General features: G+C 39.9%; 1 protein-coding gene across 2 annotated transcripts in view; it reads right to left on the reverse strand.

The window, feature by feature from the left end:
* Positions 1 to 303: 303 nt before the first annotated feature.
* evi5a (ecotropic viral integration site 5a) overlaps positions 304 to 17,345 on the reverse strand; it is a 48,210-nt gene continuing 31,168 nt past the window's right edge. For both annotated transcript variants that reach the window (XM_036556532.1, XM_036556530.1), the window contains 2 exons: positions 16,406 to 16,525; positions 304 to 881 (listed from right to left, as the gene is read on the reverse strand). In XM_036556532.1, the coding sequence (XP_036412425.1) occupies positions 825 to 881; positions 16,406 to 16,525 (177 nt within the window). In that variant the 3' untranslated portion in view covers positions 304 to 824. The remainder of the gene's footprint in view (positions 882 to 16,405; positions 16,526 to 17,345) is intronic.

Genomic DNA, 17,345 nt, shown 5'->3' on the forward strand with positions numbered 1-17,345 from the left:
TCTATATAGTACCAAAAAAGGGTTCTTTGGCTTGCAACAACAGTAGAACACATTTTTCAAATAGGGTTCTATATAAAACCATCGAAAACACATTCTCCATCAATCCGAAGAATGCTTTCACGATGCTTTATTCATGCAAAGGGTTCTTTGAGTGTCCCAGGTTCTATATAGAACAATTTTCTTTAGTAAAGAACCCTTGAAGAACCATCTTTTTAAAGAGTATAACTACTGAATAATTTAGTTGCTGCTGAATAATTCATAGTAATTGATGAGGCCTTTAAAGTAGTTACTAAATAATTCATAGTAGCTACTGAATAATTTACAGTTGCTGCTGAATAATTCATTGTAGTTACTGACAAATCCATAGTAGCTACAGAATAAATGATGGTCATTGCTGAATAATTCATAGTGGTTACTGGATAATATATTAACAGTTACTGGAAAATTTGTTAAGATGAAAAAGTCAAGATTAATAACTGATAATAAGCCTGCAGTTTAAGGCCTTAACCAGTGCAAGTTAGCTTCAAGTGCAAGTGCATGACAAGATCTGATGTTCGAGTCCACAAAGGCAGCACAATGGAGAGTCTGCAGAACAAGAGTGATGACCGGACCATCTGTGGTGTGGTAGGCTAAGAGTCTCCGCTACAAAGCGCTATAAAGCCTGTATTACTTTACAGCTCACACAGGTGCTACACATCACTGCTTTGGTGGACATGGTCGTGGGCCGGTTGGTCAGTGCTGTTCATAGCCCATGTTCTTCGCCCCTCGTCTGGTCGGATGCTCATGGAGACAGTTCGGCTAGCCAGCGGGATGGCCGCCCACTCTCAAGTGTCATTATGCTGCAGCCTGGTGGCTTCCTTCTGCCTGGAAAGCCTCCGAATCTGTACAGGACCAAGACCCACCCATGAGTTACAGTAAAGCCTTAAAGGAAAAATACATGCAGTCTGAGTCAGCTCTACAAATTATATCAGGTTCGGTTAGCGGTAGATAAGGACTAAGGCTCATTTCTATGGTATATAAGGTACTGAAGAAATAGTTTGGCAAAAAAAAGTGAAATTTACACAATTTTCTCCTAACTTCAAAATGTGTGAGATCAATCAAGACATGTTTTGTGTCTGAAGTTCACTTCTTGAAGAAACAGAAGCTTATGTTTACCAATTAGCATTGAGCTGACTGCACATCTGCTTCCTGATAGCTGCTACTACTGTTTTGCTAATTGGTGGGGTATAAGCTTTCACCACTTATTAGCCTTGTAAAGCACTGTGCCAGTCAGAGACCACCCTTCATTTACTTAACTTTCCAGTCAAAACAGCCACTGTTATTCATTTTTCATGAGAGATTTCTGAGATTAGAAATAACAATCTACTTGCATAAGTTAATAAAATAAGAAAAAAAAAACAAGTTTCCAAAACTTGAGCTTAAAAACCGATTAAAATCTAGAGAGAAAGGGGGATTCCTGAAAACCACCTGGAAGACCCGGTAGACACCAAGACGGCCCCCATCAGATAAACAGCCCTTAAAGCTTTCATCTTTGAGAGAGAGGAGAAAATCAAGCTGCTTCAGATCTGAAAACATCCACAGGCGTTTCTGTCCATCCTTCCACTGTGAGAAGACGACTCAGCGCTATGGGCCTGAAAGGATGTGTAGCTGTCCAGAACAATGGACTGACCACCCCAGAGTCCAGACCTCAACATCACTGAATGTGTTTGATTACTTCAGAAAATGATCAACCAGCTTCTAAGACTGAACTTTGGAGGTGTGTCTGCAGATTCTTTGAGAAACTCCTGAGATAAAGAATGGACACATTAAATATTGAAGAAATATATTATGTTTAGTTGTTAAAGCTTCTGTGTGATTTTCTGTACATATATATATATATTTTAAGTGTTCAGTACCTCAAGACTGTCCAAACTTATATATATATATATATATATATATATATCCTATGCTGAAAATGGCGAGGCCTACTAACAAAGCTGAGCAGATGAGAGAATAATTGTACGATGCACTTGGAAAATGGAACTGCAATTGCAGTCTGTGTTCAATGGCGTTTACAGTGTGTGAATCACATAATCCCACAATGCCATTTCTACAAGATGTGTTGAGGTACTGAACACTTAAAAGTGCAGGCTTGATTCATGAGGCCTACTCTCTCTTTAACTGTAAACAGTAGCAGCGCCTGCTGCATGGTGAAAGCTGTACGCCTTGTTCTCTTCGTCTCTGGATGAAGTCTCACTGTGCTGAACGTAAATGTGACAAACAAACTCTCATCAGTCAGAACAGGAAAACCAAAGCCGCTCTGAACTGACGCTATCACTGCACCGAGAGGTCAACGTGATGATGAGCTTGTGAAATGAGGTCTGCCCTTTTTTTTCTCTCTCTCTCTCACTCACTCGAGCCTTGATCGTAACTCCTCGGCTCTTTAGAGAATACGTGATTGAAATAGCAGCACAGGATAGCTGTGATAAGACGCTGAGGTTTTTCTTTTTTTGTTCTTCTCGGTTTGCGCTGAACTTCGACGGATGGAGCAGGGCTGTAAAAAATAAACAGCAGAAGCGAAGTGTGCGTGGCCTGCTTAGATATTTCTGCAGCTCAGCCGAAAGCTCTTCAACCTGAGAGCCATAGCAGGTGACTGTAGCTGAGGCTAAAAAGACATGACCTTTGTTGCCACATTTCATCACCACACATGTGTGAATTAAAGGTTAGATCACAGAGCTGTCCAAACTTAACAGCTTACCAAGGCTGCAGGAAGTGCAGGGTATTTTAAAGCCTGCGTACTGTCTCTGTGAGCTGCTTTAGCCAATGTCAAGCTAAAACACGAGCCTAGCATCTCTCTCACTAGGCCAGGGGTCAGCAACGTGTGGCTCTGGAGCCACGTGTGGCTCTTTTACTGCCCTGTTGGGGCTCCACAGCAGAATTAGATTTGTAGGTAAACATAAAATAATCCTCCTTTACAGTAAAATAAAGCTCTGCTGATCGTTCAACACAGTTTAACAGTAAATGGTCTTAAACTCTGGAGTTAATGTAGAACTGCTAATTCAAACTTTAACCCTGAAGGCTGGCGCACTGACTGCTGGTCACCATAGCAACGCAGACTACGGTCTCGCCTAGCTAGTAGCTAATAAAAAGGCAAAGAGAAAGATTTAAGACAAACATTGATAATTTGAAGACAAATTTACATTTATAATCACTCCAGCTGGTTTCCTGATATGTTTAATCTGCAACAATAAACTGTCAAACGCTAAAAAGTCACGATGCTGAAGTCAGTTTCTCATGTACCAGATTCTTGTTTGAATTTTCACATTCCACCTTAAATGGTGCAACAGTTAGCTACATAATTAGCTACATTCTGGCACCTCAGGCACCATTTAAGGTGGAACGGGAAAATTCTAAGAAGAAGCTGGCGAATAAGAAACTGACCTCAGCTTCATAAAAAGTCAAACATTGAGAGACATTTTACTAGAAACTGTTCTACATTTGGAAAAGTTTCCTGCCAGAGATGCGAGAAAAGCAGCTATAGCTGAGCTAAAGCTTAAAGCAGAGCAAAGTAAGTCTGCATTTTCGTTTATATTATATTTTTAGCCTATACTAGCACATCAGCACATACTTACACCCAAGATGGTGAAACGTTACTCTAATAAAATAGATATGAAGTGTTGTCCAAAGGTGGTTAGATTTTTGTTGAAACTTGACAAAACGGCTCTTCTTAAAGTTTGGGTTGCGACCCCTGCACTAGACAATCTGTCTTCCACTGGGTTGCACACAAACAGCAGCCAGATTATGAGAAGCAGATGACTGTTCATCTGAGGAGAGAGAAAAACCAGAAAACCGCCATACCCGGTTTATCATCTGGTAGGTTCCCCCCGGCCACAGAAACCACACAACCTGAGACTGAGAGAGGAACTACATTTACATTTTACATGTAGTCACTTTGCAGATGCTCACACAACAAACATGCTAAGAGTCAAAAAGCAAAGTGAAAGGCTACATAGCAAATCTGAAATGATTCATAACCCATACGACAAGAAGACTCTTCTCTGTCTTATCTGATCGTGATTGTGTGCAAGTGTAATGCAGAGGAAAAAAACATTTCAAAGTGCAACAGTGCAGTAAGAGTAACAACACTGCTCATTTACATCTAGCAAAGCAGAGCTAGCCAGACCAGCACAAACCCAACCCCTTAACTTGCCAGCACATTATTCAGATATTAACATCAAGACTTTTCATTTAGAAACTACTATAAATTATTTAGAAACTAATCTGTAAGGTCTGTAGTTGAAGAGTGTGAGGAACTGAACTGTGTACCCAAATAGAGGCCCTGTAGAGTTCATGCGGTTCAAGATTTGAAAAGTACTTTCGCACTGCAGGTAATGGAAGTATATGGATACTTTGTTCTGCAGTCAAAGAACTTTAGATCAGGGCTGGCCTTGGAGCTCAGATCACTGCTCTCAGGCTCTGGTCTTATTCAGAACTAATCTGCGGCTCACTTCCCCCAGCCACTTCAACTCTGCTTCACTTTCACACGATGCAGCATCTGCTAACTGAAGGCCGCCTCTCATCAAGCAGCACAGCTTAAAGTACATCACGGCTACTAACTCTTTAGGGTCAGCTCAAAAAGCCGTCCATTTCTGACATTTAATCTGATCTTTTTCTATCATAACTTTAAGTGCAATGCTGTTAAAACGTGGACTAAAGTACAACATGGCTGCTGTTTCTGTTTTTAGCTATTTAGTGTAGCTTTGTCCATTTTTTTTTTAGTTAATAGTACAGAGTGTCCCAAAAAATTGACATAATTTGAGATGTGAATGTCTAAGTAACTACATTAAATAGGCTTCATGTTGAACAATACAAGATTTATTTATCAAAATTCGAAACAGAAATTCAGAGGGATGTAGATTTTATAACTGATTTCACAGCTTCACAAATGTAATATCTTCCAATACTGGTGGTCGTCCAGGTCCCTCTGCGCTGCACAGACAGCCTTCCTCTTTGAATTTTTTGTGCCACGTCCAAATTCTGCTTTCCAGTTGGTGCATTTTTATTGAATTTTCTCGAAAATGCGCGCTGCACACTCTCGTTTGACTGTGTTCGAGCATATTCTAACACACAAAACGCCTTTTCATTTCTACTGAACGCCATTCTTCAACCTGAAAAACAAACATTAAAAATTAAACTTGGCTAGTTTTTACACATTTTGCTCTAATCTGAGATAATTTGAGGGAGAATTGGTTATTAGACTGCGAAATAATGTCAATTTTTTTCGACACCCTGTATGTTACAGCATGTTATCTATAAAAATATGATTTAATCATGTAATTTGCACAATACAAATATATCACTGCTGTTGGAACAAAATCTCCTATCTCCATTTTGCCTGTTTTTGACATCATTTGAAAATGCCTGTTGCCCTTTACCTTGACTGTAATCTGATCTTTTCCATTATAACTTTAAGCGCAATGCTGTTATTAGTTTGATATGTACAGCATGTCGAAAAGTTTTGAAGGAGAAAGCATGTAAATGTGAATACACTTCATATATTAGTGGACTTTTATAGGTACTATAAAGAAACAGCAATAAAAAGAGGTCTTACACATTAGAGGTCTACACAAGGCGGGCTAACACTTTCACACCATGTGAAAAAAATGTGTGTGTGATTCATTTTGAGGCATTGCGCTCATAGTGGGTAAGCAGCTGGTCTCATTGAGCTTGTGCATGTGGACGTTATGGCTTGCTGGGTGGGTCAGGCATAATGCAGCTGTATAACACATGTTTTCTAAGCCGCTTATCCTCCAGGGTCGTGGGGGTGAGCCGATCCTAGCGCTCATTGGGCAGAAGGCAGGAAAGACCCCGGACAGGTCGCCAGTCCATCACAGGGCAGACACACAGATACTGGTTGCCAGTTAAATTTCGCATCGATCACAAAATTCTTTTACTGACCTATAAAGCTGTAAACGGACTCGCCCCTCAGTACCTGAGTGAACTTCTCTCATACTATCTACTATCATACTATCTCTCATACTACTACCATCGCACCTACTTAGATCACAAGGTGCTGGATTACTATTAGTACCTAGAATTAGTAAAGTTACATCAGGGGGTGGAGCCTTCTCATACGAAGCCCCCCCACACTGACTGGAAGAATAATCTTCCAGTCAGTATTCAGGACTCAGACAGTCTTTAAGTTCAGGCTAAAAATGTACTTTTTTAATCAAGCCTTTGGTAATTAGCTTTCCCTGATAGCTAAAAGGAGGATGGGTTCCCCTTTTGAGTCTTGGTTCCTTTCAAGGTTTCTTTCTCTTTTTCTTAGGGAGTTTTTTCTTTGCCACTGTCGCCACTGGTGACGCTCATGGGGGCTTGGACCCGGATTTTTCTGTAAAGCTGCTTTGTGACAACACCTGTTGTAAAAAGCGCTATATAAATAAACTTTGACATGACTTGAGACATACTTTCACACACACACACACACCTTTGGCCAATTTAGCATCTCCAATTTGCCTGACTGCATGTCTTTGGACTGTGGGAGGGAACCCTTGCACATACGGAAAAGGACCCCTCACAAATGGACCCTGGTCACCTGGCCGGGGAATTGAACCCGGTCCCTCGCAGCATGCCACAGTCATGTATATGGCCTTTAATTTCATTTTGACTTACTTGTGAATGCTTTGTTGCATAATTAACTAATAAAATAATGTTGATTCAGATAAAAAGTAGCGAAGCAAAGCCAAGCTGCTTGGCTGTGCTGCCGCACGCTAGTCTGTTGATGTCACACAGTGCTCAATATGTGGTGCCATGAGTATTTTTTCAGCCTAAACTTGCACAAAATATACAAAAAACTTCTCTCTCTCAACATTAAACGTTTATTTTGAGGTGTCTGGAGGTATGATGGGTCAGGAGGCTGTTCAACTGCGTCACTGGGATTATGCGGGCATGCTCTACTCCAGTGGAGCGGATCTCAAGGCTAAACGTGGGTGGGTGCAGACAATGACCAAAGGCCAAAGTAAGCGGGTGGGGACGGGCATGAAGTGTGGTGGGTGGCTACTGCAGTGCATCCAACAATAAAGGCAGCACGGAGTTTCTTTTATATAGTGATAGGAAATGTGGTAGCTCACAGAAACGTCAGATTCCAAATGCTGATCCACTTTACTGACCAACGTGGACGTGCGCGCTCACCAACTACTCTGGGGTCAGATTTTGATCAGTTAAAGGAAACAAACACAAACACTCCGAATGTGTCGCCACTGAGACATTAGGTTTGATAAGCATAAAAGGCGTGAAATGGACTTTCCCGAGTGCTGGGGGAAGTCAGAGTGTTTGATCGTGCTGAACTGGGATGGGTCCTGTGACTTTAAAATAAACAGATTTGATGGTGTGGTTTCTGACACTGTATGACACACTGTTATCTATAAATCATGGACTAAAGTACAGATGTCAAGATGGCTGATATTACTGTTCTTAGCTATCCAGTTCAGCTTTGTCCTTTTTTTAGTTAATAGTATGTTACAACATGTTATCTATGCTATTATCTATAAAAATATAATTTAATCATGTAGTTTACACTATACAAATATATCATTGCTGATGGAACAAAACCTCACATGTCCATTTTTGTTGTTTTTCAGTTTTTGACGTCATTTGAAAATGCCTGTTGGCCTTTACATTGTGTTTAATTTCAATGATAAATGGATTAAAAGAAACGGCCCAAAATGACTTGGAAGAAAGTCTGGTTCCATTGACTTACATTAAAAGTAAAGTTAAAAGTTTTTTTCCTTCTCCTGTAAAGTTTCCATTTTGAAGAGACAAGGTTTGGTTCCGACAGCAGCGACGTACTTGTTAACCACATTAGCCTCGTAGCTCCATCACCAAAGACACCAAGTATGTCTACATCTATTGGAGCTGGATTAGTCATCTGAAAAAAATCACAAGATCCATGATTTTAATCCAGTATAAATCTGCAATGTCTGTAGTTTTTACTAGTCTGCTAATTAACAGTTCCAGAGCGGATTACCTTCAGTCATTTGCTGAACTCCATCAGCGACAGTAGTCCTGTTCCAATCAACATCACAGCAACGTAATAACAAAAGTGGGTGATAAAAAATGGCAACTGTTTTTTTTTTCTGTTTTTTGTGACCTGAAGACAAGACTACCAGCTAAATGGAGCTTGATTTGACCCAATTCCTTAATCCCCAAGTTCATGACAGGACTACTGAAATACACAGCCATTCGTTATACATGCCCTGCCATATGCTAAGATTACGTACCATCATTTGGAACTGGCGTTGATAACAGGTGTCACCCTATGCTGAATTGAGAAGTAAAGTCTCCTCCCTTGTCTGGTGTTGTCTTTTTTTTGCACCATATATGCCATTTAGCCACAAAATGGGTTATTGTTTGGACATGTGGCACCTGTCCAGGTAAATGTAAACTAATGTATTTATCTCATACGAATCGACCAGTTAAATCACACACAAATTACATTACCAGACCTCATCTGGTAAAACTAATCCAGCTCTAATATGGCTTAATTCTGAAGTAAAGGTGGGGAAACTGGGTTCATTTTCACCAAACTAATCCTTCAACAATGTGAGGTTAAAGCAAAGCCTACTGACAAATCTATGCAGGTCGAGTGCAGAGAGAATAATTTGACTTTAAATGTGGAAAGGTTTAACTTCTGACCCCAGAAGAGGGCTTGCCACTCATGCTGAGAAAGAGACAGTGGCCGTTATGCCATAAAGCCCAAAGCACTAGCAATAGAGGTCATTACTTCAACTGACCAACACTAGTGCTGAGTGCAGATAGGGCAGTGGGGGGAAACACAGGCCATAATTTACAACACAGGAATCAAAAACCACAAGACTGGGCCCCCCGTTTTCATCAGTATGGTCCAAAACAGATAAATGAATGAATGGAAGAGCCTTTTTGAGCTAAATTATTACATATTTGAAAACACTTTGTAAGGTCATGTGCATATATGCATAAACTGGGAGTTTATTGTAAAGAAAAATTTAAACGGCAATAGTTTTGTGATGCTTTACTGCAAAATGTCAAATGTCCCCAAAATTCTGACTGCCAGCATTCATTCTGTCTCATAATGGATCTAAGAAAGTCATGCAACTCGTAAGAAAAGTCACTGAAGTGCCACAGCAGGAGTTAAAAATCCTTCACAGTTCATATTTATGTTGTTTATAACAGGATCCTGTTTGCTGTGATAAATCATGTGAGTATGAAGAATAGCGGGCTGAAAGGCGGCAATAAAGGCAGCCAACACAATCAACAGCTCTGAGACTCGAGGGGGGTTTTCTCCTATCTGTAAAATCAGCCGTGCTCATCGTGACCCCTCCAACAAGGACTTCTCGCTGTAAATCTAACAAACGGCTGAGGACTACAAATCATACGCTGGCAGACATGTTGAGAGACTTTCCTGACCATTGTGTGGCTTTGAGATAATGTTCTCTCTCTTTTCTCGTTTCAGCCATGTCTATTTGCATTTACACTCTGAGATGAGTAATACAGCTCTCCAATGAGGGCCTACCAGGAAAACTTGTGTTTGTGCTGGTAATAATATGACTTGTTGATTACCTCAGCAAATTAACCCCTTATAAAGACTTAAGTGGGAATAAAAAACAAATGGGATAACTTTAATGTAAGAATATTGTTACAGTTACAACTTTGATATACAATGATCAGGCATAACACTATGACCACCTCTGTTTCTCTGCATACTTTGTTAGCCCACTTTTACCCTGTTCTTCAGTGGTCAGGACCCCCATGGACCCTCACAGAGCAGGTACTATTTGGGTGGTGGATCGTTCTCAGCACTGCAGTAACACTGATGTGGTGATGGTGTGTTAGTGTGTGTTGCGCTAGTCTGGGTGGATCAGACACAGCAGTGCTGCGTCTAATAGAGTGTCTGTCCACTCACTGTCCACTCTATTAGATGCTCCTACCTTGTCGGTCCACCTTGTAGATGTAAAGTCAGAGACGATAGCTCATCTGCTGCTGCACAGTTTGTGTTGGTCATCCTCTAGTCCTTTATCAGTGGTCACAGGACGCTGCCCACAGGACGCTGTTGGCTGGATATTTTTGGTTGGTGGACTATTCTCAGTCCAGCAGTGACACTGAGGTGTTTAAAAACTCCAGCAGCGCTGCTGTGTCTGATCCACTCGTGCAACACACACTAACACACCACCACCATGTCAGTGTTACTGCAGTGCTGAGAATGACCCACCACCCAAATAGTACCTGCTCTGTGAGGGTCCTGTGGGGGTCCTGACCACAGAAGAACAGGGTAAAAGGGGGCTAACAAAGTATGCAGAGAAACAGATGGACTACAGTCTGTAACTGTAGAACTACAAAGTGCACCTATATAGTAAGTGGAGCTGATAAAATGGACAATGAGTGTAGAAACAAGGAGGTGGTCATAATGTTATGCCTGACCGGTGTATGTGAGTAGGCAAAAAAACTAGTATAACTGTTTATTTCAACAGCTGTCAGATGTTATTTATGACTGCTTTGATTAAACATTAATGTGTGATGGTAAAATAAATCTTCCAAACAGCTTTAAATAGTGAAAAGATTGGTGTAAGTTTTTTTGTGACACTGTCGCTATTATCTTAGAGCAAATAATGGTCTTCGACTTTTACTCAATGTTGTTCCCAATTTAGTCACGGCCATGTCCACCTGCTGGCTAGGCCTCCCCCTATCACACGATACTGCTAAGCTGGGAGGGCGAAGGCTAGCACGTGCTTCCTCTGAGACATGTGCTCCATCACATCATAGCTATGGTGCCCCAGCGAGCTGGAATATGGTAAAAGACACACTAAAGCTCAACTGTCTCGCTCCTCTGAAGGTTTTTACTCTTTATTTTTACTCTCTAATTATTTTTACTCTGTTTGTAATTTAGTTGATTATCTTAGTGTATTGGATGGTGGAAAGGAGGTGACACTTACAGCTCTGCTGTAGTAAGGAATAGTACTCATATTACTAAGCACTGCCTCTTGGTTTATGCACCTGTAGGTGTTGCTTAGCTATTAATATACGTGATTGCTCTGTGTGTTTCTGCTTGGACGTTTTAGATGATACACTGGATATGACAATACACTGCACTGTCACCTGCATAATACTTACACAACTTTACCTACATATTTATTTACTGCACATTATACTTTTTATGGTTGTGTTATTATATTCTTATTATATATCTTCAGTTCTATTTATGCATCTGCTTGATAATGTACGGCAATATTTGCTCTTATTTTGCTCTTCACTGTAATTTATGCTGCTGTAATACATGACTTTCCCTCTGGGATTAATAAAGTAAACTATCTATCTATCTATCTATCTATCTATCTATCTATCTATCTATCTATCTCTGTGTCCGTTCGTCCGTCCGTCCGTCTATCTGTCTATCTATCAATCAATCTGTCTGTCTATCTGTCTGTCTGTCTGCTTGTCTGTCTATCTATCTATCTATCTATCTATCTATCTATCTATCTATCTATCCGTCCGGGTTTTTCAAATTCATGTGCATGAATGTGCTACAGATGGTTCTATATAGAACTTTTTTGAAAAGGGTTCTATATAACACCCAAAAGGGTCCTTCTATTGTTACAAGCTTGACATTGTCATAACAGAAGAACCTTTTTTGGGTGCTATATTTCAAAATGGTTCTATATAGAACCATCTACAGCACATTCACCATCAGTCTGAAGAACCTTTCACGATGCAAAGAACCCTTTAATGCAATGCAAAAGATCCTGTGAGTGTTCAGGGTTCTACACAGAACAGTCTGTCTGTCTGTCTGTCTCTGTCTGTCTATATCTATCTAGCTGTCTCTCTATCAATCTATCTGTCTGCCTGCCTGCCTGCCTGCCTGCCTGCCTATCTGTCTATCTATCTATCAATCTATCTATCTGTCTGCCTGCCTGCCTGCCTGCCTGCCTATCTGTCTGTCTATATATCTATATATCTATCTGTCTGTCTATCTATCTATCTATCTATCTATCTATCTATCTATCTGAAAACAATTATTACTGAGTAAGGAGGAAAAAATTGATGTATTAGGGTGGGAGTTTTTTGGACCACGTCATAAATCTTTACATACTAACATCACACACACAAACTCAAAGTGGATCATTCACTCACATCCTCAGAGGACACGTCCTTCACCAAGTTCTCTTCAAATACTCTTTCAACACGTTCACAATCATCAGATTCATCCCCTCTGGGAAGTGATCAGAAGCACAACCCGCATTAGATGTGCTTCCACACATTGCATACAATTAGACATTTCCAACAGAGAGGTCTCCAAATCTTACACAGTGTGGCTTAAAATAAAGGTTATAATGACAATCTTTTCAAACTGGCATTAAGGCAACGTACTCAATATACTCAACACGCTTGGAGGAGAACACTAACTGATGGCTAATAGACGCCCACATTGGCTAGCATAGCGCTGTGTTACACGTAGAGAGGAAGGACCATCCTACTTAGCCAAAGAGAGCGAGGACAGTTATGCTTTGCTGAAATCACCAAAGATTTCTCGATGACAGGACCAACATTTAAACACTTCTGCCACAGCCAATCATGTTTTTTTAAGACTAATCAAAGCGTAAACACAGATATCTGCTGGCCTTTGTGAACAGGCTATGTAAACATAGTCTCATAAATGGAGAAACCAGCAAAAACATATTGGCTTACATATATCACAAAATATAAAGGAACATAGAAACCGGACTGGAGAAGCACAAAAAGTAAAAAAGATGGTTCTTCAAGGGTTCTTTAGTAAAGAAAAATGCTTCTATATAGAACCATGTACATTCTAAGAACCCTCTGTATGATGAAAGGGATCTTTGCATCATAAAAGATTTCATCAGACTGATGGAAAATGTACTGTAGTTGGTTGTAGGATGGTTTATATACAGAACCTTTCTGAAAAGGGTTCTAAAAAGAACCAAAAGGGTTTTACTATTGCTACAAGCCAAAGAACTCTTTTAGGTACTATATAGAACCCTTTTTGCTAAGAGTGTATAAATACCTACACTCTCAAAAAAAAGTATGAAACTGTCTCTGGGGCAGGACCCCTCTTGTCACTGGGGTGGAACCCTCAGGGGTTCATCTCAATACCTTTAGTCAGGGAACATAACTGAACCATAATCCACTGAAATGATATTTTATATATTATTGTTCTGTTTTAAAACATTCAGTTATGAAAAGGTACAAATACGAACTTTTCACCTGGAAAAACTTATTTAAGGTTCACAGTCGGACCTTAAAACCACTGTTGTACCTTTGAGGGAACATTTACATTGTTTGTACCTCGATGAACGAGAAATGTACCTGCACAGAACCTTTATTTCTAACAGTGAACACATGAAAAAGAGACCATCTATCAAGGCAGAAAGAATACCAAGTAATGAAAACAGGTAAACAAATGATTTCTAACTTCCAGTGTCTCTGAGGCTGGAGGTGGGAAAGTTGCTGGAAACAGCTGAACTTCAGAGGCAGAACTTTTGGTAATTTACCAGCCAGAATCTCAAAAGTAAATCTTTGGTGTGATCGAGAAAGCACAGCACACTGTCACGCACCAGCAAGCAGAGCGAAACGTGCGGTCAGCAAGTCTAAATTTACATGCTGCTACAGCCGAGTCTAAATCAAGAAATCATAACATCTAAAGTAGTGAAGGCGTCTTGGTGTGTGTGGCTGCTATACAGGCTGAATCTGCTACCTTGTGAAAACTGACTGTGTAGTAAACGCTTTACAGCAACAGAAATGGTCCCTAATCACTATCTTCAAGGGTTCTTTACTAAAGAAAGTGGTTCTATATAGAACCATGAGCACTCAAATAACGCTTTGCATGATCAAAGGGCTCTTCGCATTGTGAAAGGGTTCTTTTATTGTTACAAGCTTGACATTGTAACAAAAGAACCCCTTTTGGTGCTGTATAGAACCGTTTTCACCGTGCTCCAGCACGTTCTCCATTAATCTGAAGAATCATTTCACCTTGCAAAGAACCCTTTAATCATGCACATTGGTTCTTTGAGTGTTCATGGTTCTACATAGAACAAATTTCTTTACTAAAGAACCCTTGAAGAACCATCTTTTTTAAGAGTGTACATTCGAGTACTACGTAGAGCACTATTACAGGAAAGAGAAATGGTCCCTAATCACTATTCTCTACACAAAAAAGATGGTTCTCGAAGAGTCCTTTAGTTAAGAAAAGGGTTCTATATAGAACCACGAACACATAATTAGTGTTCTTTGTATCATGAAAGGGTTCTTCTGTTAGATATTGACATTGTAACAATACACTTTTAAAATGATGGTTCTTCAAGGGTTCTTTAGTGAGGAAAATGGTTTTATATAGAACCATGAACACTCAAAGACCCCTTTCCATGATTAAATGGTTCTTTACATCGTTCTTCAGATTGATGGAAATGTGCATGAATGTGCTATAGACGGTTCTATATAGAACCTTTTTTAAAAAGGGTTCAATATAGCACCCAAAAGCGTTCTTCTATTGCTACAAGCTTAACGACGTAACAACAGAAGACCCCTTTTGGGTGCTATGTTTCAAAAAGGCTCTGTATAGAACCATCTACAGCACATTCTCCACCAATCTGAAGAACACTTCACGATGCAATGAACCTTTAAATTATGCAAAAAGTTCTGTGAGTGTCCATGGTTCTATATAGAACCATTTTCTTTGCTAAAGAGCCCTTGAAGTACCATCTTTTTTAAGTGTGTATGTATTTGTACCTTTTTTACAACCTTACATCCTGAAACAGTAAAAAGCCTGCAGACGAGGTTTGTTGAGTCAATATAACTTAAAATATATAACTGCAAAGCATTATGGCACAGTTATGTTCCGTAGCTCAAGGTACTAAAGGTACCACTGAGTATCTATCCTAGTGACAAGAGAGATGCTACCCCAGTTTAATAGCTTTTCTCTGAGAGTGTTTAGGGAACGGAAATTTAAATGTCAGACTCCCATATACAGCACAGTAAATAGGCCATAGTTCTTTATATATTACTGTTGAGAACCGTTTCATCAGTTGACCCAAGAGCTCTCAGAAGCTTCATCCATTCACAGGTGTGGATGTTTTTATGTTGATGGTGTCTTGTAATAGGAGTAAGCAGGTGGATACCAAAGTATTGATGCATTCAGCCCTGGACTTTTTGAGGTACTGGGGCCTCATTTCAGAAAATTCTTAAGTCTGAGATCTGCTTTGTTGTCATGGCAGCTTCAGTTAAGACTGAATTAGGACAGAAGCCATTACATTACATCACAACAGTTCTTAAGTCTGTAATCTTATTTCCAGATAAGAAAACAGTTTTACAGAAACATCCAAAATATCCTAAATATTTTCTTAACTTTAAGATAAACCCCAGAGCGTCTTAACTTCTGTTTCAATCGTCTGTTTCTATTTTTTTTTGTGCAGTGATGGGCAGCACAGCTCACTATAACCAGCATAGTGACGCTAAATTTATCTACACTGAAAACGGCGCTTTGACTTGTGAGTTTTTTTTCTAACAGCGTTTAAAAGCCCAGACGCTGCAGACACGACCTCCACCTTCCCCTCTTATTACCTTCGGGTGTTAATGTTAATGTTGATGATGAAATATTACAGTGATGGTGGTGAATAATGAGGAGACGGAGCTGAACGTGTGTCTGTTTATTAGGAGGAGTAACGTTAGCGTGCTCGGCTAAAGCGTTTGGGAAATGAAACTGAAACTGTGGAGCAGCGACTCTGATAAACAGCTCGAAGCGCTGAAACAATATAATTAACTCTGTTTATCGCGCTTTAGTTTTATTTGACTGTATTTGACACCAGCAACGACAGCTAAAGTTAGCTGTCTGGCTGACTAACCTGATTATGTGTTTACTACTTTCAGCCTGTATGGTCGGTTGCTAGGTAACAGACACAACAGTTGATTGTCAACTTCAATTGAGTAAGATTAAGATTTCCTAACTTTGGATAAGAAAAGATGCTGTGGGATAAGTTTTGCTTCTGTAATACGAATTTGTGAAAAATCTTATCTCGACCTGTCAGATTGTAAGTTAGGACAAAAAGATACGAATTTTCTGCAATACGGCGCCTGATCCGCAAATAAAAACCCTGATAAAAAGTGCCTTATTTCAGCATTACTTATAATAACTAACCATAACGATGAAATAAAAGTGTCTTTGATGCTGAAATGTGGAAAAAGCGATAAAACAAGAATTCCTGGAATGGCTAATAGGCTTTCAGTGCAGATATCACCCCTTTTTACACGCCTACGAAGACTTAAAAGTGTCAGTACTGATGCTGCTATTGGGATCCAAGCCTTAGTATTGTTATGTTTTGGATTAAAAACAATATTAGTGCTATCATCTATTCCTACTGTAGAACTGCTTGATCAGACATACCTGGGCCTGCAACTGCGCAATCTGGTCTTGCAGCTTTCTGACTGCAGTCACATCCTCTTCCTGTTCTTCATCGTCAGGAGCCTGCTGATGGGACTCATAGCTTATTCTGCGGCCTAAACGCTAGCAAAGGTAACAAAAGCAGTGGTTGCCAGTTAGCATGATTTCATTTCCTGAGTGCAAAAGAAGCAGCTCATAAACATGCTAATGTGGCTAAAAATGAATGGAAGTTAATGAGCTAACTGTTAGCTTGATGTCCTTTGTCTATTTGATGGGTACTGGCTTTCATTCACTGCCAGAACAATGAGCATTTTTGATTATGCTATCCCTTCAATTGCCTATTGACTCTTAGCAAATCTAGCATTTTCGGAGTAAAACACTAATTTTTACAGCATTTATTGGCCAGAAAAAGCTTGTGGTTTACTTTAGGCATGTTAGTCATCATCAAACATTGGTGGGAAACAAACACAGCATTGATATCAGTAACCACGGTAAAGCTGGAACTAAACACTCTGAAACTACATGCGCTAATGCTTCTGAAAGTAAAAATGTCCTTGAGTCATTTTGTAATATTCATAGTAAACCATCTTTCTTTAGATGTTTTAATAAGTTCTGTTTAATGTCGGTTTCTGATCAGCAGAAAAAGAAATCAGACTGATTTAATCCGTAACGTTGTCTCTAATCTCTAATTTGAGAAAAATACTCAGAGTGTAACCGTTTAAAAAAACAACTCTAAATCTGCACGAAGAGATGGATTTACAGAACTGCTTAATCACATTATCTTCCACACCTCCTCCGCGGAGTTAACGGCAGTGTTTATGCACAGTTGGCTGTTTTCTTGCGAAATCACTTCTTTAGAGAAGCGCCTGGGCCTACAGAGCTTCGGACGCTGGGCTGAAAGTGTGAACTCCGACAGCATCAGCCAGCAGAGTGAGAAAGATGC

This window comes from Colossoma macropomum, unplaced genomic scaffold (assembly GCF_904425465.1).
Source record: "Colossoma macropomum unplaced genomic scaffold, Colossoma_macropomum, whole genome shotgun sequence".
Taxonomy (NCBI): Eukaryota; Metazoa; Chordata; class Actinopteri; order Characiformes; family Serrasalmidae; genus Colossoma; species Colossoma macropomum.